The sequence below is a fragment of the Neodiprion pinetum genome, chromosome 2, assembly GCF_021155775.2.
Source record: "Neodiprion pinetum isolate iyNeoPine1 chromosome 2, iyNeoPine1.2, whole genome shotgun sequence".
Taxonomy (NCBI): domain Eukaryota; kingdom Metazoa; phylum Arthropoda; class Insecta; order Hymenoptera; family Diprionidae; genus Neodiprion; species Neodiprion pinetum.
The window spans coordinates 9,324,000-9,347,488 of NC_060233.1; the positions used below are offsets into that span (position 1 = coordinate 9,324,000).

The 23,489-nt window shown below is 37.8% G+C and overlaps 1 protein-coding gene across 4 annotated transcripts in view; it reads left to right on the forward strand.

Moving 5' to 3' along the window:
- Positions 1 to 19,726, forward strand: part of Galk (N-acetylgalactosamine kinase) — a 75,375-nt gene extending 55,649 nt beyond the window's left edge. For all 4 annotated transcript variants that reach the window (XM_046611201.2, XM_046611200.1, XM_069133512.1 and 1 more), the window contains exons 2-10: positions 234 to 408; positions 2,819 to 2,986; positions 6,528 to 6,729; positions 10,962 to 11,070; positions 13,467 to 13,624; positions 14,967 to 15,107; positions 15,351 to 15,465; positions 16,668 to 16,872; positions 18,972 to 19,726. In XM_046611201.2, the coding sequence (XP_046467157.1) occupies positions 236 to 408; positions 2,819 to 2,986; positions 6,528 to 6,729; positions 10,962 to 11,070; positions 13,467 to 13,624; positions 14,967 to 15,107; positions 15,351 to 15,465; positions 16,668 to 16,872; positions 18,972 to 19,137 (1,437 nt within the window). In that variant the 5' untranslated portion in view covers positions 234 to 235 and the 3' untranslated portion in view covers positions 19,138 to 19,726. The remainder of the gene's footprint in view (positions 1 to 233; positions 409 to 2,818; positions 2,987 to 6,527; positions 6,730 to 10,961; positions 11,071 to 13,466; positions 13,625 to 14,966; positions 15,108 to 15,350; positions 15,466 to 16,667; positions 16,873 to 18,971) is intronic.
- The last annotated feature ends 3,763 nt before the right edge of the window (positions 19,727 to 23,489 follow it).

Sequence of the window (23,489 nt, forward strand, 5' to 3'; positions counted from 1 at the left end):
TAAAAAATATCGACTCGATGTATATGGCTAAAGATATGAATTCCGGGGTTATATTGAATTTTTCATTCAACCCGACTCATCAGTTGAAAGATCAAACGAACCTAATAAACTTATTTCACTTTAAGTGACGAACCCCCCGAGATGAGGATATACCGATAAGTGAAAAGTACGCAGCGGCTATCAATCAGGGTATCCACGGTATAACACTGTAATTATCATGTTGTGGCTTCCAGACATGTCAAAGGAGAGGAACGGTGATGAATCAAGGAAGAGGGACAAAGGAGGCGTCGGTGTATCGATAGTGGCTGCGAAGGAGAGCCGAGATGCGGCCAGGCTCAGCACCATCGGTAATCACTTTAGCGCCCGATTTCACCGGGAGCCTTCATTCTTCGTCAGAGTTCCCGGAAGGTTAGTCTTCGCCCTACTAAACCAAATGACACAAACACGATCGTATATCACCGCGGCAGGCCGAATCATTTGTTTTGTAACCAATTACATCGATCGAAGCGCACGCTGTGCGTACACTTTCCCGCAGCGATTCTAAGACGGACAATTTTTCGGACAAGTCGGTTACGTTGGCAACGCAGAATCCACCAGCATCGCCGCCAACGGCCGTCTGCGAAACAGGCTCAATCTTTCCAAACACAACATAACCCATGACCACCCCCTACCGAAAATGTTCACCTGTTAAATCATATAAGTTGAGAATGAATTAAGCGTGCAATTTATTACACGATTTGTCTTGTAAACTCGACGAAATATATAAGAAATCACATGATAAATTACAAAAACACAAATCAACAGATTTACTACAACAGGTGATTTCTTATATAAGATTCCATCAAATTCACATGAAAAATAATGTAATAAATTACGCTATAATATTGTAAATAAAAAAAGTACACTACATGATTTTTGATCTAGCATATATGACGATTCGTGCTTTTGTAATTTGTTAAGTTATTTCTTAAATATTTCATCAAATTTACATAAAAAATCTTGTGAAAAAATGACACGTTGAATTCGTTCGCAAAATTTTATGATTCAACACATCAACATTTTCAGTGAGGTCGTCATAAGTTACGTTACGTTCAGAAAGATTGAGCCAGTTTCGCTGTCGGTCGGCGGTGGCGCTGCGGGTTGATTCTGCGTTGCCAACATAACGAACTTGTCCAAAAACTTACCCGTCTCAGAATCTTTGCGGAAAAGTGTACCTTGCGCATATATCTATAATCCACCAAGGACTCTGGTTTACGCAAGATCGTTTCGGTAACGTTTGCCGTAAAGTTGAGACCGTCTGCATTCATCTCGAGAAAATATTACCCGCGAATCGGTGACATATGAGCAGTTTCGGTAACCCGCGTCATTTTGAACGATTGGAATGGCTTTCGTGTGTGCATGTATGTGTATATATATATATATATATATATATATATACACAAGCGATGATTACGGACCCATTTGGGAAAGGTATGGGACCATTCGGGAAATCGTTCGCGCATTCCATTACTGCCCTGAATTCAAGAAGCATCGCTACGTGCGCATTCAGTACCTACCGTTATACGATTCTATTGATAAACTAAGTTCGTAAACAAAATTTTTCACCTCTCTTGTGTATAAAACTCCGGAACAAGTAAACCGAACTGAAATAACGAAAGCGATTTTTCAGCGTGAAATTATCACAGTTCAGAGAAAAGTTTTATGATTCAGAAAAGTGATGTGCAGAAAAGTCCAGGGATTCTACACCTCATAATTTTTATTTCTATCAGCACCGCGGTTGTACTTTAAATTGGAAAATTGCAAATCACGTTCTGGTTGATTTGCCAAACCGGGCTGCAGGAGTGAATACCTGGATCGCTGTGCTGCTTCCGAATACCCGTGTGCATGCTGAAAATTGCCAATTTTCATAAATCCCGGCCGCAGGCAATTCTCGGAGTAGTTGTGCCGAATAACTGTATTTCAAATCGCTCGTGACAAATTTAAGCTTCGTAATAATCGCCCATCAGCGGATATCGAAAATCACGATGGCAAAATGTGGGGACCGTCAAAAGTCTGAAATCGGCCCTCAGAATTAATCCACCGCACCCCATTATCCCTTGAAATTAGGGATGAAATAGAGATTGACCATTAGCACTTAACCACCCTCCATCGGGTATTTCCGAACGGTAAAAGTGATCCTAATGGTTGTTACAGGACTTACTTTAATTTCAAATGTAACATTGAATGCATAAGTTGGAAACGACGAAACAAAATTTCAATCGAAGAAATCTGCTCTGCAACTTTGTCTGGACTGTATAAAAATGGATGTAAAAATGTCTGAAATCGCTGCTTTAGAATTTTTACAACTATAAAGATGTTAGAAATTTAAGATTATTAACATGTTGAATTCAGATTCGGTTCGTTTACATATTGTTAAACGAGTCGACGCAAAAACCCTTAGGTTATAAACTATACCAAATATTCAATGTTCACATATCAAATCAATTTTTGAAATCTCATTGCAAATCCAGGACCAGAACTCCTAAAATAAGTGAGAATACGGATGACTTTGACTTGTATGAATTGCTGGTGAAAATTTTAATAAATAAAATAAATGCCATAACGGACGATTTTTTCTTCCGAATAGAAGAATTTCGGTTGTTAATTTCCAATGTTCATAATTCAAATACAAATATCTTAAAAACATGCATTCGTACTTTAATAATCGGGCAATTTAATTTCGAAAACTGAACTCAGATCTTGGACCACGACGCAGTTGTGCCTCTAAGGATAAAATATCCGTTCCACTTTGACATAAAATGACGATAACTTGCCGCAGGGTGAACCTGATCGGGGAACACATCGACTACTGCGGTTACGCGGTGTGTCCAATGGCCATTAGACAGGACGTATTGGTGGCGGTCTCCTCGACGGAGGACGGAATGCTGCGGTTGACAAATCTGGAGGCGAAATACTCGGATTTCGAGTGCGATTTCGGTCACATCCGGTGAGTAAGCCCTCCATCCTTTGTCTATGTCAATTTTTTTCTTCCTCCTTCTTTTTTCCTCTCCCTTACTCTTTCGGAAAGAAAAGAAGCATCGGTCTTTCGGAGCACCCTCGTCAGGCGAGAATCCGAGCTTGTTGACAGAAAATCACCCGACAAATGTCCGATCAAAGATACCAATCTTACCGAACCGTTCGCAAATCCCTGTGGCATAGACGCGATACGGACTGAGGTTTTTAAGCATTTCTTCGCCTGAACCTAGAAGGCTAGTTTTACGACGGTTACCTACCTATTTGTCATCCGAAGAAACACGTCAAGATGTTGAAAGCGTTTCATCGTATCAACTCGAGGCTGTTGCACAAAGGGGGCGGAGTTCAAATTCCGAATTTAAAAAGTTCCGAAAGCGCTGGATTCCGAATTTTCGTCGCGACAATTAAACGAAGAAATTAAACTTTGACGAAACATCAAAGTTTCGAATGGCCCGAAACCCGACGCTCAGAGTTCCGAAAGCGCAAAGTTCAGAAAGGTCAAAATTCCGAAAAGTCAAACTTCTGAAAGTGCGAGAATGAGAAGATTAAAAAATCTGAATCATCGAAATTCTGAATGATCCAAGATTTTCAGTTCCGTGAATTTCTGGCTCGGTGAAATTTCATAACATTTTATTTTTATCTTTCCTTGTTTCGGATTTTAAGTATTATTATTTTCGGAATCCAGTTCATTCTGATTTCGGTTTTTCTTATTTGTCGTAACCACTCGTTGAGTAAACTGCGCTGTGTAAGCATATCTTAACTTTCGGAATTTTACTCTACCGAAACTTTATTTTTTGGAATCTTGCTCTATCGGGGCTTTACTTTTCGGAACTTTGCTCTATCGCAAATTGAATTTTCGGAACTTTGAGCCATCGGCTTTCCGACCATTCGAAACCTTGTCGTTTCTTCAAATTTCGATTTCTTTACTTCAAGTTTCAAATCATTCGGAATTAGACGATTTCGGAACTTTTCAAATTGGGAACTTTAACCCCGTTCCTAGACAAAGGAGCGACGCTCCGATTCACCCGATCCTTTCTCTCGACCGAATAACGGCTGTGGAATCCTTATTAGAGTCAATTTCCGAGGTTCACAGTAGAATCCTCCTGAGGATACAATTTATGCACTACTGAGTCTTGGTTTCGACTATACACCCAAGCACAAACAATTAATCAACGCGCCGATATCGTAACGCGGTTCTATTTGTAAGCGATGTACAGACATCGCCGCGAAGCTTTTCGCCGTAATATCGAGGGAGGCGAAAAGCTCCCGACTGTCAAGTCCCGTCGTCGAAGTTAGAGCCTAGAAACGTGGCAAAAAATTTCGCTACGAGGACCGTCCATTAATAACCGTAGAAGAAAATTATATCTCGGTTGGATCATCGCGCGGAGTTTGATAAACGATAGTGTCATTCCTCGAGTCGCTGGGGCAAAATCAAGCCGAGCCGAAACGTATATAAATTGATATTCGAAAAATACGAATCCGAACGCAGAACGCAGGGTAGTCCGATCCTTGTTACTCTTCACTTCTCACCAGCGCCATGTTCTCTGTCTTACAAAGTATAAATAGAGGGTCGAGGGTGTTTATGCCCTACACTGAGAGAAATTTTTAGTTCCGATTACCGCTCAGTCCTTGACTATTTTCAATTTTTTTCAAAGTTTTCTAGCTGTTACCGGAAAGTCTAGTATCCGTTACTGTTCTTTCTCATTACGATCACTGTTGCTATATTTTCTTGCAACTGTTGTAAAAATTTAATGCTTGTGCAACGATAAATTGACGTTAAAGCCGAACAAACTGATTTTGTGTTGCAATTAACAAAAAAGTATCGACAATAGCGGAAAATGGTTAGGCGTACCTCGTTTTTCGTAATTTCAACAATATTCAGACAGTCTTTTTAACGATACCTGTTTTACTGAATTATTCTAGTTACTGTAACGAATGAAATTTTTCTCATCGTATGCAGTCTTATTGTTAGTCGGATACTTTTATGTACGTACTTGGATCAATTTCGATTCGAAATCGTCGACCTTTTCGACGGAATGTCTTCATGTCGCGGGATACGGAAGCTTGCGAAAGTGGTTGGAGAAGACGAGTAGATACGGGGAAACGGAAGTAATGAAGTCTCGGTTCAGATCATCCCGTCGCCTTGTCCTGGGTGATACGAGTAATAGGACGAAATTGCTTTGCCCGCCCGTGGCGGGTCGTTACCAGAAACAGGTGTATCAACGCCAACTTTCTCACCTCCGATATATCCGTACCCAGGGTTCGTACGCACAGGTAAAATATGGAAAACCGGGAAAGCTCAGGGAATTTCTTACAGCAGAGAAAAATCAGGGAGTTTCGCAAATAAGACTGGAATTTCGAGGCTGTCGAAGAAAAAAACTCGTTCTTATAAAAAGTATTATCGATCTTGGAAAAAAAAAAATTGCACTTAAAATTTTGTTTCGTAGCATATATTAGTTAATAACAAACCTTCTTTCGTTATTTCCTTACGGAAAATTGCAGGCTACTGTTTGTAAATTGATAGTTAGACAGTAAGATAGTTAGTAGGTAATATTGAAGGTGAGTAAATATTATTCTTGGATATGAAAGTCAGTACAAAACAGTTTTAATTATTGAATTAATATTGAAGGTATTGGTATATTAACGTGTAAAAAAAAAGTTGTCATTATTTAGCGGCATATGTTTTGGATGGTTACTGGAAAAGTCGGGGAATTTCAAATTCAAAAAAGCGTACGAACTCTCTAACCATCTCGCTCTCTGCTGTTTTATAATTAAACGTTGATACCAACTCAGATTTGGACTCGATATCAAACACACGAAACTGTACACCCCGTATTGTTTTTGCGTATTTTTTATTTTTTTTTTTCACCCGTTCGATTTAGGATTCCTGAATTCATTTACAATTTTTTCAAGAACGGTTCGGTGTTGGACTCTTGTTTTCGCTTTGGTTAAACAAAAGATGAATCCTGAAAAGCATATTCTTCTGCAGACAAACAAAGCCGCCGATAACGATATTATAAAATTTTAATTCTCAGATTCGCTTGGCATCAAGGGTGAAAAAATTTCCGGTTTATTAAATCACTTTGTTAGGTATAATAACCACTCTAATTCCGAGAAATTTTAATTTGCGAATAAACGTACGTTGAAGCATAATTATAAGCGATTTTCATTTTAATATCCTTTTTTGCTGTGTAAAGTAGAGATAAACAGTTGATCGGAATTTCGTCTGGAACAGGGGCATTGGACACTTCCCCCCCCCCCCCCCCCCCCCCCCCCCCCCCCCTCCCCCCCCCCCCCCCCCGTTAATTCCATGGCGCGGATTTGAATGCCATTCATTTTGCCCAGTGTTTGTATTTTAATCTCGACGAACAAGCACTGCGTCTCTTTATCCGATTATCGAAAAGAACCCAATCGTCGTTCCACCGAATATACCTATATTACAACTATATAAAGAAGAAGCTTTAACCATATTCACGATGCATCGTCACTGACTAGACAAATCTGCCTGATCCTAGGACCAGTTCTTTCGACGGAAGTCCCGCGTGGCAAAACTATTTCCTATGCGGTGTGAAGGGTGCCCTGGACGAGATTCCCGAGGGACGTCAACCGAACGGGATGCTTGCAGCCGTTTGGGGAAACGTTCCACCGAGTTCCGGACTTTCGAGTTCCAGTGCTCTCGTTTCAGCCGCAGTACTCGGAACCATGCATCTCAGCGAGGTAAGCTGTCATTTATTTTTCTCATTAACTCGTATAACGGACAGTCCTTGATTACCTTGATTCAAGCAGATTTTGAAAAAATAAAACTTGAAACCCTCTTTCACTTTCAGAATTCGGCAAAGTTTTTTTATTTTTATAACTTTTTTTTTATTTTTCAAGATTTTCTCCGAAATTCCGCACCCAACACGCTGCAGGGAATCTCACTGTCTGCCTTAGTTTAAATTTTCATCCAAACAGTTGGAGCAGTTTTCGAGATTTTATGTACAATGTTCAATAGTGCGCGGGGAACACTGCACGTTATTGTTAATAACTTTTTTTTGATTACTACAGCTGAATGACTTTTTCTCAATTGTGAATAAAGTTGATAAATGAATGCTTCGAGTTAAAAAAAAAAAATCAAGTATCTATCGTTATTCGTGAAGTCAAAAATAATGTTTGAAAAAGGCCATCTAACTCCCTTGACACAAACTTATTTCGCTGGAAAAATCGAGTCAACTGAAGGGACAGATTAATTTTTCAACCATCGGGAAATACGTGACAAAGCATCACAATATTCGTACGTTTCAATAACGACAACTGATATTTTCATCCAGCGATATTTCTCATGCACAGATTAATTTCAACGACGAGTTTTTGAGAATTGTAGAATTAATATTTGTATTTTATTATACATTGCGTCGAAATTTTTTCATCCGACAAAAATATGAGTAATCTACGGTATGGTGTAAAAGCTGCAGGAATTTCTTCCATTTATACGTTCGATGTATAACGGAGAGAAATTCTGAAAGAAAGCGAAGAAAGGGATGGAGAAAGGAGGAAAATAGAAAATGAAATTATATGGCGACAAAGTGTGCGCAGCTGAGGGGGTGAGAAGTAGAAAAAGGAAGAGAAAGAGAGAGAGAGAGAGAGAGAGAGAGAGAGAGAGAGAGAGAGAGAGAGAGAGAGAGAGAGAGAGAGAGAGCGAGAGAGAGTGAGAGGGAGGGAAATAAATTCCCGTAGCGGTTCGGGGTCAATTGGGGTTGGATACGATCTGAAAGTCTGTAGCAGAGCTGCGAAACCGAACGCCTCTCGCCTCGTCAACTTCCAATTTGGTCGGAAAGTTTCTTTTTTTTATTTTGTTTTTTTTATTTATTCTTTGCTCAGCCCCTCAATCGAAGTTGCGGAGCCCTCCGGCATCTACAACTTCTCATCAAAAGCGATCGGAAACTCGTATTAGGATTTAAGAACATCAAGCGGGGCGCTGCTGATGCAGTAGTGAGGCTAAAACTTTCCGACACGCAACGAATCCCTCGAAAAATTTACAACACAATCAACAGCCGAACATTTTTTCATCTTTCATTGGTCCAAAATTTCGTTTAAATAATGTTCCTTGGAAATTTTTCATCAGACGTTTCGATTCGAGCATTTTGCAAGTGAATTTTTTTTTTTTAACAAACTGACATTTACTCAATACCCACAATACACTTCCATTACTATTATTTTATTGAAAACGATATTTGTTTTCTTATTGTAACCAAAAGTGTTTTTTCATCCATCCACGCTTTCCTGTTTTTTTTTTTTTTTTTTTTTCCCCTACCCTTTCCAACAGTTTTGAATTGTACATTACAAAACCAAAATGAACGTAACAAATATTTATACAGCAATTTGAGTTGACGAGAATTTTTATCCGTCTGTTCAGAATTCGTGTCGTATAAATTTATTTCAATTCATGCAAATTGTGAGTCGGTAAATTTTCCGGAATTTCATAATTTCTAATAACACTTTGTGTTTTTACTTCAACACGATATAAAGTCCACGTTTCACACATTCTTCTGTGTAAGACTGACAGCGTAATTTTTCTAAGACACAATAAAGCGACGGAAAAATGTTGGAAAAATTTCTGGGTGGATAAAACTATTGCAATAAACATCGCGAATAAAACGTCGGTTAGAATTTCTTCCACTCAAGTGAGACATAAATTAAGTATAAACAAAACGGACAATTCGCCGCAGGAAATCCTCTCCGTGTATTATATATTAAAACTCGGGTAAAGTTTGTGCCTAAATTTGGCGAGTTTAGTGTTCACGAGATTCGCGTCGAGCTCAGCCTTCCGTCCCTTCGCACTCCTAAAACGAGATCATTATACCGCAGTTCCAAAACTTGTTCCTTTGTTTGATGCCCGCAACTAATCCACTTTAAAACTACCCCAGTATCACGGAAGTTTAACCCATTGCTGTTTTCACTTGCCACGGATCAACGACATAAATATAAATTAAACGATACCGAATGGTAACGAATAACTCGATAGGAGTTCTTTTTTACTCGGAAAGCCGTCAGGAATGCATAATACATATATTTTAAATTGTTACGATCATTCATCTGCTGTTTTTATATGAAAATGCGTCCCGGACAATTTATGTCACACAAAATTGCCAACTCGGTTACACTAAATGATTTTCTAAAGTTTTATCCGTGTAAAAAGTTTTTATACACGTGCGTGTGTGTTTTCTGTTGTTTTATTTATTTATTTATTTATTTTTTTTTGTTTTCGTATTATTTTGAATTTTCTAGCCGCATTAATCATGTTTTTACTAATTGTAAAACATTGATTTTCACTCAGGGGCAACTTGCAGACGGGCAAAAAACTTTCACTCATACATCCGTTTCGTAATTTTTTAACGCATCACTCGCCACGCCTGTAGCAGCATATAAATAATATACATACCAACTTCTAAAAATAAAGGCTATTAATTATGTATCAACAATGAAGTAGAAAGCTATTTTAATTAACGTTTTTCTTTTCTTTTCTTTTTTTTTTTCTTTTTTTTTTTCCAAGCAGCTTTTTGTTCCACGGGCACAACTCACACACCGGTTGTTTTTCTTATCGCAAGACAGACAGAGTGAAAAAAAAACTAGAGCAAAAAATATACTCAACCCCAGCTGCTTCGTCCGCGAAAATTTGCAACATGCGTTGCCTGGTTCATGTCATTCATGAGTCGCATGTGCGACTCGTATCCGAGAGCTATTTAAGCAATGAACGACTCGCTTTTACTAAACTGCAGTGAGAGAAAAGCTTTTCACCGTGTGATTCGTATGTTATTTAACAGTTTGACTTATTTAAATACGCTCTGAAAAACTTCATACAACTTGAACAAAATTATTACTTATTACTTACTATATTGTCGACCAAATGATTTTTATTAATTTTCGGAACAATTTGATTGATTTTTTGAAATGTGGTTTGTATTCGTCGAATCATGATAAACAGTAAAAGACCCCAAATCTAGGCATTATTGATCGATACGTCATCTTATCAAACGAGCAGAAAGGTTTTTTTTGAATTTGACGATAATGTTTACTGCTTCATAAAAGATGTATTGTTAAGAATATATTCGCAAGTCAAATCAAGGAGTTTGGAGTCGAACTTTCATTCAAATTAAATTTACCCAGTGAGAGTCAGAGACAGGTTTAATTCACGTAGAATGCTCCAGGTTATACTATATAAACGTGCGTAGGTATGCAATACATGGGCGTGCCAATGCATAGATTAATTATAGGCAGAAATACGGAAAGCAATAGCTTGGGAAAATTTATACCCGTAGGATAGAGTCGATATGAATATAAACCTAGATCTGTTATAGTTACGCGGGCAGAAAACTTTATGATTAATTAGATTTTGTTGACAACAACGCGCTGTTTCTCTTTTTTATTTTTCTATCCTCGACTCTCGCTCACTTCAAGCAAACGAGGAAATGCTCGCAATGGTGCATTCGTGATCAGCATTTTCTCTTCCTCAAATTACAAATTACAATTGTAATTGGTATTCTGTTTTATTCTGATTACAAATTACAAAAGCAATTAGTATAGTTTCGTCGCCCAATTACAAATGTAATTAGTAACGTTTTTTTCACCCGATTACAAAAATAATTGGCATCGTTTTTTCGCCCAATTGTAAATGACAAAAGTAAGCAATATCGTTTCTACGTTCGATCACAAATTACAAAAGTAAAAAGAGTAATTCTCTACAAATTGGAAAAATAGTTTGTAATTAGAACGCGGTCAATTACAGAAAGTATTTCGTGATGCCGAAAACTGGTTTAATTACATGTTCAATAATTCCAGAAATATGTCGTGTTACTGGAAAACTGATCAACATTAACTCTTTGATCCCGTAGAAGCTTTTCGTTTCAGAAATTTGATACGTACACGCATCGCATGTATCGACGAGGCTTTAAACAGATTTTAAATTGCAGTGTAATCGGTCGAAAGAAGACATGGGAACAATCAGCGCAAGGGCTGAACGATACATTGGAACTCAGGGCGGTGGAATGGACCAGGCAATCGCTTTTCTCGGCCAGGAAGGTGAATATCGTGTTTTTCGTTACTGGTAACCTTGAACCGCCGACGGTTGAAAACATCATCGATGCATTATGATTTACTGCGCCTTTCAAGCATAAAACATACAGTATGCGAGGTGAAAGAGTCAGAAGTAGTTTGGATCAATGTGCGATCAGCCAAGAACAAAAAACTCGTATCGAGTGAAAATTTTTTGCTGCAAAAAAGTTGTCCGAATCAGTTATTGTCGAAAAAAAATTCTTTCCAACGATAATTGCCGGCGTGTGTGCGTAATTTTAAAAAACGAAATTCCGTATTCGAAAATTCTTTAGACTTTTCAAAATTCTGTGTTAGCTGTACTATTTTTTCTTCTTGATTTCCTTGTTATCTCGTTCTTCGCGAGATCTTCATTTTTGCAATTCTTTCCAAAACTCCGCATAATTCTCATTCGAAAAGAGTAATTCTCCCAAATTGTGTTTCAATTTTCTTTTTCGACATTCAGATACGTTTCAATCGTAACATTTCTCAGAACCGCGACTCGTGAAACTTCAGCAACCTGGATAATTTCGCAAAAATTTTGGTGAAAATTAAGGACTGTAAATGTCAACGTGTTGTCGAAAAAGAAAAAAAAAAAATAAAAAAAAAACATCTAACACGGTCTTGTAAATATCACCGGAATATAAAAAGGAAATTCGGTAAGAATTCGTCCGACTAAGCGCTATTTTACAAAGTTAAAAGCATGCACAAGATTTACAGCAAAAATTCGCTATAAATAAAAACCTCAGCAATGAAATGCGAACAATGCGAAACAATAGTCGCGTGCGTGTCAAAATGCACATCGTGCAGAAGTTGGACGGGCCAACAGCGAACTATACCAGCGTTCAGCGACCTGTTTCGAACTGCTGTTACGTCCGGCGTACCACACCCGGCTATTACTACTTCCTAACTCTCACATTTCTTACGTCACGCCCACAGTCTCAATTCTGCCCTACTATATCCATCCAGCATCACGCTTTTCGCTATCGCTTTTGATCAACCAACATCCTCCCCCTCCCAACTCTCAACAATCTCACATTTTAGACTCCTTACCTTCCGAACTGCACACTTGATTTCTACTGTTCCATTAAGTACCTCACAATAACCACAATGAGAGAAATGTTTAGTTCCGATTACCGCTCAGTCCTTGACTGTTTTTATTTTTTACCACGATCGAATGATATAGTTCTAGATACGAAATGAAAATTAGTTTTCTAGCTGTTACCGGAAAGTCTAGCATCCGTTGCTATTCTTTCTCATTACGATCGCTGTTGCTGTATTTTCTTGCAACTGTTGCGGAAATTTAATGCTTGTACAACGATAAATTGACGTTAAAGCCTTGTTTAAATAAAAAAGTAGAGTAAACTAAGCTAACTGACTTTGCGTTGCAATAACCAAAAAAGGATCGACGATAGCGCAAAATAGTTACGTGTACCTCGTTTTTCGTAATTTCAATAATATTCAAACAGTTTTTGTAACGATACCTGTTTCACTGAATTTTTATAGTTACTACATCAAATGAAATTTTTCTGGGTGCATATAATTGATATTCTAAACCTACCTATTAGAATTTTTTTTTTTTTAATCCCCTCTGAAATACTTTTGTAGGGATAAAAAAAGATGCCTGTCATAATTTATGCCTGTCACAAATTTTTAATTTGTAAAGCTCTACTTTCAATGATAAATAACCTCACTGATATCAATTCTACTTTTAACGGTAAATTCCTTTTCAAACATTGTAGTTTATAATTTTCCATTCCATATCTTGGAAAAAAAAACAATTTCAAATTGCATTAAAATTTGTTTGTGAGTTGAAAAATTCTATGATAAAAAAAAAAAAAAAAAAAAATTCCTATGCTATTTAAATGGAAAATAGAAATCCGCGATGGGCGATCTGTAAAATACTAACATCAAGAGCTCAGCTTTTGGCAGGCATCTTCCCCCCCCCCCCCCCCCCCCCTTTCCTCGCCCGCCCCAAAGTATAATATTTCATAGGGGATTTAAAAAAACAAATGGCTGATTTTTTTTCAACCATTCTACTACCTATATTTATTTCACCCTTATCCTAACCTCCGGTTATTCTAGAGCGTAAAAGCGAAGCTGAAACGATCAATTCTTTACCGCTCGGGAATAGACAACCACCACAGACGTAACACCGGAAAGGGATTTTCGCCGAGTGGAGTTTGTACCTGAAATAGGATGTTGGCTAAATGTGTTGCTAATTAATTGCCAGTTATTTCCAAACCCAGGAATATCACCGGCAGACCGTTGTTCGATTGCGGAAATAGACCGGATTGTTTCGATCTCGTATATCCATTATCCGTTCTCGGTAAATTCTCTGACAATGGGTCTAATTTAACGAGAGGTGTTCAAACGGGTTGTTTCAGGCTGTGCGAAGCTCATTGAGTTCGATCCCCTTCGAGCTTTCGACGTAACCTTACCCAGAAGCGCCGTATTCGTAATAGCTCATTCCCTGGCGCGTCACAACAAGGCGTCGACCTCCGACTATAACCTCAGGGTGGCGGAGTGCCGAATCGCTGCCCAGGTAACGAATTCACCCTCCAATATTATTCCCCCATTTCCCCATAATTTTATCATATTTATTTATTTATTACGATTTACCATAAAATCATAATAACCACAAACGAGATTGTTTTTATACCGATAATTGGGTCTTTGCGTAAAATAAAAACTCCGATTTTCAAATGGGTATAATAATAACAATAATAATAATAATAATAATAATAATGATAATGATAGTAATAATATGAAGCAGAGAAACGTTGAATAATTAAGTCGTACTTTTTACTTTTTTGTTAAAAAATAAATTTCACTAGTTTTTTGATTATAAGATATAATGACGTAGCTTTCCATCCGACGTATTTACTTTAATTTTTGCTGAATCGTGAAAACATAAAATGTGAACTAATTATTTTTGGTTTCTTTGCTTTTTTCGCATACATTGTTCATTTATTTATTTATTTTTTTTTTTTTATGCACATAGTCGACTTTTTCAACTTCAGATTGCAGAAAGTTGAACTTGGTGGACAGTGGAGAGTATTTTGGCAAATAATTGAGTGTTAAATATCAAAGTGAATATATAATAGTAAACATCAATTTTGTCCTCGCTGCGCTTAGTTCATCGAAAATTACTGTAAAAAGTCTTGTTTGATAAAGAATTCAATGGCACGTATATTTTCAATTCTAAAATCTTAAAATTTCGAATCGAACCCACTTCAGGATAAATATCGAAAAATAATTCGACGTTTTTTATTTCATCAAATTCGCGTTTTTGCTTTCGTTCGATTTTCCAAAAATTTGAATAATACCTAGTTTTATAACTTTGCCAAACATCGCATCGGTGATTTAATTAATTTTTATGTTCTAGGAACAAATACCAATTTTCGCATGAAAGTAAACCAATACATGATTCGCAAACGAGTAACTTTTCAGAATCACTTGTCTTGACTATGACAATTACAGGATCCGGTGATTTTGAAACGTTTTTCAACTTTCAATTTGAACCCTCGTGTCTCTTTACTGATATGCTTGTTCCTCGCTCTGTAAAATTAATATCTCGTTGTAACCTTTTCTTATTGTACGTGTATTGATCGCGTGAAAAAACGTCATCTGTCACGCCAAAATTGTCCTTCGCAAAATATTTCCGGCGGATGACAGTGCTAGACTTTGTTTAATCACTGTCCTCCTTTTTCACTCACATTCCATTATAGCCCTCCGTAAATAATTAAAACGCAACAGAATTCCGAATTGGGAAAATCGAAGCTTAAATTCCGACAATTCTTGCAGAAGAAATTTCATATAATTACATCGCAGACGAACGAAAGTATAAATTTGCAGTTAAATACGTGAGTTTCGCTCTATCGCAGATAATAGCGAAAAGGAACGGGCTGAAATGGGACGAAGTGAAGAAATTGGTCGACGTTCAAGCGAAGCTCAACAAAAATCTTAACGAAATGGCGGGCATAGTTGAACGGGAATTGGACCAAGATTCTTACAGTCTTGAAGAGGTATAAAATATAAAACAAAATGGCAGTATCGATTCACAAATTACAACACAATGATCAGGATGTCAGAAGTAACGATCCTTTATTTTGCATCTCGTCTGCCTCTCGGCAAAGAAATCTTTAAAAATTAAGCTTATTGCTGTTTTAATACGCGTTCATATATCGCCAAAAAATGGCGTAATTATTAAACTAAGGCAATCCTTAAACGGTGAATTTAATGGATGATTTTAACATTATCCCGGACAGATATGCAGTACCCTCGAAACAACGCTCGAATACTTGAAAAAAGTTTCACTGACGAAGAGTTTCAAGAATTCGCAACCCTTCAAACTGAGACAGCGAGCTTTGCACGTGTTCCAAGGTGAATATACCCGATTCCACATTCGCCGTGTGACGAAAAGTTTTGGCGGATTTACGCAAGTTCGATAAAAGAAAATATGATTGAAAAAATGAGTGCAGACTGTGGAATGAATGACTGAGGCGATTTCGGAGGACGCTGAGATTGGGTCGAGGATGGACCCTGTCAAATTTTCTATACGATCATCCTTATTTGAGAGATAGAAAGGGAGAGAGAGAGAGAAAACAATCCCTACCCTAATTCTTCAACGTTGCGTGTTTCGGCTTCGTTAATTATAACGCAATATACGACGTACCGCTTGTACAATCAATCTTGCAGTTGCCATTCTTCTTTCTTTTATACGATGCCATAACTTTTTATATTACCGAAACAGCGACGAACCGTTTCGTCGCAATTCTGCAGCCAAGGTTCTATCGATTTCTTACTTTACCAAAAATTCCATCCATTCTATCATACATAGGTATCTGATATGTGTATTATATACTCATTGCAAGCCAATAAATCGTCTTTGCGTTGCACAACAACTTTTCTTACGCAAGTCAGCGCTCTCCAACACACATAAGTTACGTATTATGTAGTACGTCCGTACCATGTAATGGGATACGAAAATTGAAATGTCGTAATCCGAGTCAATCCATGATAAATTCTTGCTCAACGATATTTATCTTCCCTGATCTCATATCTAACAATAAAGTGAATTAGGTCGTTCGTTGTAACTTTTCCCCTCCCTTTTTTCAAGTTTAAAATCGTTTTAAAAAATTGTACCTGCCCCATAAATGTTAAAAATTTTTAAAAGCAGCTCCTTTTGATTCGCTGGTAACTTGTTGAGATAAAGCAAAAAGCAGACGAGTCTTTTTAACCAATTACGTTACTCGACGAATATTTCACAGATAAGTTGTAGCGGTAAAATATATGCGTACCCCTCGTTTCGAACATGAAATAAAATGTTTTGTTTCGTTCAAATTAAAACGAAACAACTGTATCAACATTTTTATTCCATCTGTCGTGAAGACATCTTCGCGATGAAGATTAAAATATTTATATTCCAAACAAATGATTCGATCAATATTATCCTCAATCTCTCAACATTGAATTTCTCTTTTTCTCTTCCCGACAGTTAGGATGGGTGGTATTTTTTTCCGAATAACACAAGTGTCAAATTCCGGTCTCGATACGACGCGTTATAACAATAATTACATCCGCAGAGGCAGCGAGGGTGATTGAATTTCGTGAAATAAATCAGCGAGATGGGAAAAGCGATAAGGAGCGTCTCCGTCATCTCGGACATCTCATGACCCAAAGTCACGTGAGCCTGGACCAGATGTACGAGTGTAGTCATCCGGAGCTAAACCGTCTGGTCGAAGATGCGATGGAGTGCGGAGCCCTTGGAGCTCGCCTAACTGGAGCTGGGTGAGTCGACCCCCGTTTATCCCTTTATCCCCCCTTCTCTTCTTTTCTCTCATACGGTTGTCCGTGGTGTCACCCTTACGATATAATTTGTCGACATAACCACGCCGATGTCCCGCGAAGGAGTTTTTTAACCCCTTCATTCACGCTAATCAGTCGTTGTTGGTAAGGAAGTGCGATTACACGGGTCCTGAGTGTTCTTCGATACTGAATGCGAATTTGATGTGAAAAATTTATTGAAACTGTAAAGAATCCCTAAAATGGGGCGAATACGGGGTGAATTATCAACATTGTTTTAGATAATGCTCTTGAATGAGATTTACGTGAATGTTTATTTTTACGGAATACAATTTTAGACCGAGAATAGATGCAACCTTCGGTACTATTTATATGAACCCCTAAGGAGGGTGAAAATTAAACCTATGCATTGAATATTGGTAATTTAATCGACATTCTGAGATCTTTGTTTTGTAAATCAATGAATTCCCAGCGTTTTTAATATACGTTTATTATCAAATTTTTCCGCTAACGAATTACATTCACGATTATACCTTTTTTTCTATCTTTTTATTCATGACGATTGTAAACAATTATGGATTCACAAAATATCCTAATCATTCTGAATTAAAAAAAAAATCAGGATTTTGCATGGAATATAAGAAAAAAAATGACCAAAATTACAGTGTGAGTGTGAAAATGACTTTTTCTTATTCAAGTAACAAGTGTCAGACAAAGACACTCGTTTTAGTATCTTCGGAAAATTTTTTAAAATAATTGTGAATACGGTTTTATACGGATAAATAAGACTCTAGTGCAGACGATTAAATTATCTTAAAAATGACAACAGCGCGTTTCTTTACGTTGGGAAAACCAGATACAGATCTTCGTAAGCGACTGTCTTATTATTTATATTAGAATGAAGCCAGTCTAATTGCCAAAACGTAACTACTATACTTTAGGAGGATTTTTATTTCGGCATAAACTAATGTTTATACTTCGTTCCAATAAAAGGGGAAAAAAAAAGAATTTTCGTCGCCATGAAAAGGGGTAAGAGTCTGTTGGTCTGTCAGACAAGCTTCTGCTTTGATCTCGACAACGGCCGAATGAAAAATCTGAAACTGAAATCATGAAATGATTTCATTGATAGCAATTTTTCATGTCCATCATTCGATTATAAAATACTCTAACAATAAGTTTCAAATCTTTTCAGCGAGTCGTTTCCGAGATCATCGCGGGAGTTTGTCGGACAAACCGAAATCCAAAAACCTGTTGTATGGGTTCTAGAGATTCAAAAACGTAAAGATTCATTGAAGTTAGAAAAAGTGATTTTCGATAAAAACTAATACTTGCGTCGTATCACCAAAGATGGGGAAAAGTGAAAATATTGTGTTAACCTGAAACAGTTTAATTACAGGCCACGTCTGCAAGTAACTTTGTGACTAATATATGAGACGGGTTCGATCGCTCGTGAAAATCAATGTTTTACAATTAATAGAGAGAAGTTTCGTTATGAGCGAACCACGTTGACGAACCGTCGTAACGATCGCGACGGGTTTCCTGTTATACGTTTACTCAATTAATGGAAATTTCAATCAACTCTGTTACATAGATGTCACGTAATACAGTTTATAATCGATGTGTTCTCACCTCTGATTCTAACCCAATATACACCACCAGGAATCTATTACACAGTCATTACTCAGTGACGGCGTGTTGCATATTTTTCTATTCTGTTTAACATCCGGACAAATGCGTAAAAGGAATTTTCTTCGAATACAAATTCTATCAGATAAATTTTCCATAGCATGAAATGAAACTATTCTATTCTTTTTCGATATTGTAAATACTTAATCCTATCCATTGATTTGACTTTCATGATTACATCATCACTCGTATTTTAAAACGTTCTGCGTGATAATTCCGTTGCAGGTCATCAAAAAAACCATTTCAACATAGAATCAAATATTGCCCAATAATTAGCAATGGGAAAGTAACGGCGTAATTCGTTTCACCGGACATCACATTTTCTATATATACCTCTGAGGATTTCTCGGTAAGTTAATTATCAATAACCATATAACACTTCCGTAATGCGGTTGTAGATGGGGCGGATGCGCAGTAGTTCTCACGACAAAGGAGAAGGTCCCAGAGTTCTTGGAGTCCCTTAAAGAGAAATTCTACCATCGCCGAGGGATAAAGCCTTCCGAAACCGAGGGTCTATTGTTCCCAACGGAACCCAATCAGGGCGCGGCCATCTACATCCCCTAGGTGATTTGTTTCGTCCAGCACGCCGTATAGCGCAGCTGCTACTGGGATGGCCGTAATTGCAGTTAATTACTCGTAAATTTACTCTGTACCACCTTGCAGCCTGCTATTTTCCAAGGTCAAGTTCCTCAATCTCTCACTATATAAACACATACCTTTATATCTACTTTACGGCCAGCGTTTAATTTAATCGATTAATTTTCACTTTTTTCGTCAAACCCTAATCCCCGCTCCGCAGCTGCGGTTCCGCGCGTCTCTGAGTCTCACCGAAACGAGTGAATAATTGGTATTCGTTTGTCATTGACGAGAACAAAAAAAAAAAAGAAAAAAAAAAAGAAGTGAGACTTACCTATACAGTAGTTTTATTTTTAACAGGGCTTCTGTATTTTTTATTTATTTATTTTTTTTTTTTGTTTTTCGTTCGGAACAATATATGATGAACATCGAAAAAATATAAATGAATCACAAGCAAATGAATTACATTTCTTGTAATATAATATAGTACTGTACACCTGTTTTACTTTATTATTGTTGTTATGACAAATATGATGAAAAAGTTGTAAACGATAAAACAAACAGCTCGCTGATTAAATTAATCTTGTGTTTATCCGCATGGCCTGCGGTCGAATAGCGGGGTGGAAAAAGAATAAGAAAAACGCAACGGAACACGGCGGATGTTTCGCGTAAGGTTCACGCAGCCTTGTTACATTTATCACTTGACAAGCATTATTTATGGTCATGCGATTAATTAGTAATGTATGGAAATGAACTTCGCAGTTCTTAGTATCGTTCAATACGACAAGCGGAAGAACGGAGAGAAGAAATGAAAACAGGAATTTCTTTGCCTCGTGTACAGATAAAACGCCAATTTATAGTAGGAATAATTATATGCCAATTTCCAGCTCGCTGAACATCGTTTCACGCGATTTCGAGCAATTGTATTACAACTACGGTCAATACCGCAGTAATACAGATTTTAGAGAATACGGAATTAATCGAAAAAAAAAGGAGAAGAGGAACAAGTCATCGAATAGTAAATTTTTGAATGACTCGAAATCCAACTAACGAAACTTGACATAACAGAAGTTGATGGGAAATGCCAGTTCTGGATACAGATTTCCTTACCGACATGTTACCGACACTTGAGCCAAGTCACAAGCCTTATTTCGAAACCTTTGAGTCCCTACTCTGGCTGACTATATCGGTCATCAAATGATTTCTTTAATGATAATTTGCCCCACCATCGATCATTCTGGGAAAAGGTTTGCGTCTTGGCTTAACTGTTGGTAAAAGTCAGTGACGGAATCTACATTCACAATCGGTATCGTTGTCTATCTACTAGCAGAAATCGCTTGAACAGTCTGAAAAAATGAAAGAGACTTTGAAAGGTTGAGGTATATAAACCGTGAAAAGGAAAGCTATGCGGGCCTTATTAAAATTTTATATACGTCTACACGGTAATTCGTACAGAACTGAGCATAATCTGTGCTTTCGAGTAACGTAGCTTTTCATTTTCTCGAACCTTGAGGCAGCCCGGTGCCCGTCACGCTGCAATCTGTTATACGAATCGTCTACACACGTGTTTCATTCGCCGAAATTAAGTACCTATACATACGCGTCTAAATACAAAACATATACATCCATGAATAGGTGAATTATACCTGGGATCTGAGCGTATGAAAAGACTGAGAGAGTCGCTGCTCTAGAACCACGACTGCTATGCGCCATGAAGAACCTTGGACTCGCGTCGAATCTACAAGTACTCGGCGTCTATCGGTGTATACATATATGTATACCTATACCTATGGTGCGTCCCAAGAATATCTCAAAGCGAAGAAGACTGATTAGAAGGTGGAAAGAACTAGAGGGTCTTGGACTGAAAAAGAAAGGTAATGAATACTCGCTTAACGAACGTATTTTTTTTCTAACGTACCCACAACTTTTTCGATGAAAACGAAATGAGAAAAAAAAAAAACTGAAACGTAGAAGAAATGCCAAGGGCTCACAAATTATTTGTGTTACGCCTATTGCGGCGTATATATATATATATATATATTATTCAGCCGAAATCTAGAGCTTTTCTTCACTCGGTCTCGTAGATCACGTTGGATCATGGCTTCGGACCCACCCAAAATGGAGAATAGAATTCGAGGGGTGAGAAAAAAAAAGGTAGGTACCTACAGATAACAATAAATTTTCTGACGTTCAGTATAATAAAATACAAAGCTTTGCATTCTTCATCAATTTTTGGTGGTTACATTATTCCTGACTATTTCTGATAAAGATGAAGTACAAGCATATACGATTGTAGTAAGATTTGTTCTAAAACTCTTGTAGTATTATTTAGAAACAGGACTTCAGTCATTGCAAAACAATGCAATTAACAAAATGTAACACTGTAAAAGAAAAGAAGGAAATTAAAATTACAGTATAATAAAGCGAACGAGAACTTTATCAATAAATATAGAATAAATTCGAGTCAGGAAGAATTGAATAAAACGTGAAAGATTTTTTTTTTTCTTCAAACTGCACTAACTTATATTGGCAATCTAAGGTACCGTGGCGTTCGAAAGTTCTAGAAAATCTTTCCAACGTCCTTTACGTGCTCTCGCTGAGCGTGCTCTTCTTGCCTGCTTTAAAACCATTCCAGGCATACTGCGGGCAATAAAGTCGATAATCCCAGCTTCAGTGCGGAAAATCTGATTTTCTCAACTTTACATTTTCAGCAAAGATTAATTTATACGCACGGATAGTGAAAATTAAATACAAAGACTCGATCCAAGCGTATCTTTGTCGCGAAACAAGATCCGTTTCCTGCATGCGTATAATTTTGTCAAGCGATTGGCATTCGGGTTGGACACTATCAAAATCTTCGTTTGAATCGAACGGACGTTGAAACAGATAAATAAAAAGAGGTCATTCTGCCTCCGTTGAACAGGAACCACCCTCATCACGTGCCAATCTCCGAAACGAGATTACGAAGCTTCACAACAGAGCATCAGTGAAGGGATTTGATCCAGGTTCAGCTTTTGGTTAAATTCCGTTAGAGTACTGTAGCAGGGGCTTTGATAATTGGCGAAAACGACGAGCACCGCGTGGTTGGATGATGCTGATGGGACCGGTAAGGTATGAGCACCAAAAACTACTCAACCCGTGTCGGACGGTTCTCACGCTCACACGAAAGCTCGCGTACATCCCGCCGATTGATAACGCGATTAAACAGCAGTAACGACGACGAAGATTATCAGAACCATCCTCACGGCCTTTGTCGAGTAAGGGTTGATCAGCTTTCCTGATCCGCATTTATGCAGCTTGCAGTCCCGTCGCCGTGTCAACGTCGATCACGTGAACCTGAGTGTATAGTGCATGCAAGCTCATTTCAAGGAGCGCAAACACAGTTAAGCCCTTCACTCCGTTTACCGTAAATGTTTACGATCCCGTTATACACAATGGGATGGATTTAGAGAGATGAATTTGTGTGCAAAGGCCACCCTAGCTCTCCGAGTCATAGCTAAGTTTGCACAGGCGGAAGTACTAGGACACGTTATATTTGCGCACAGAGCCCGTGGTAAACATGACTTGTGATAATCAGGGTGAAAGGTCGAGGAAATTGACGCGGTTTTTTCTCGTCATCTCTTCCTCTTCTTTTCTGTTTTTATTTTTCTTTTTTTCATTTTTACCCGTAAAATTTTTTCCAACTTTTCCGTACCGAACATTTGATTTAGGTATAATATACAGAAGCGTGTTCGCAGGAAGCGAAGTGAAAGCCCGCGGATAACGCCGGAAGGAAAGAGTCGAGCTAACGAAAAGCCAAGGGATCAAACTTTACGGGTCGAAAATGAACCGAGCTTTCACCCTGCTTTCTCCCTTTTTCTTGTCTTCGATATATCTATACATGTCTGCTTTTTCCTCTTTCAACCAGCCATCTGCCGTTTTTACCGCCCAAAAAGGGCGGGCGCAAAATCGTTAACAAACCCGACGAAAATATATGTATACAGGAGAAAACTGGGCTGACAAGACGAACTGCAGAGACGGGAAACCAGGGTGCAAACGTAAATACATTTATCGATGAAGCGAAACGAGGGTAAGTTTTCTTAAAGCTGAGAAGCACGAAAACAGTTTTTCAAGTAGATAAAAACTAAATACTCGATCTATGAGGTATTTACAATAAACAATTGATAAAATTGCGATTTGATATCGAAATACCGGAAAGAGAGAGATACAATAAAAAAAAAAAAAAACAACACAAGAAATGAACGAAAAAATAATGTCAGGGTTCGAAAGTTTGGACATCTCGTTTAATTTTCCAAGTTTATGAAATTAGGAAATATGAAGGAAAAGGTAAAGGGCTCCTT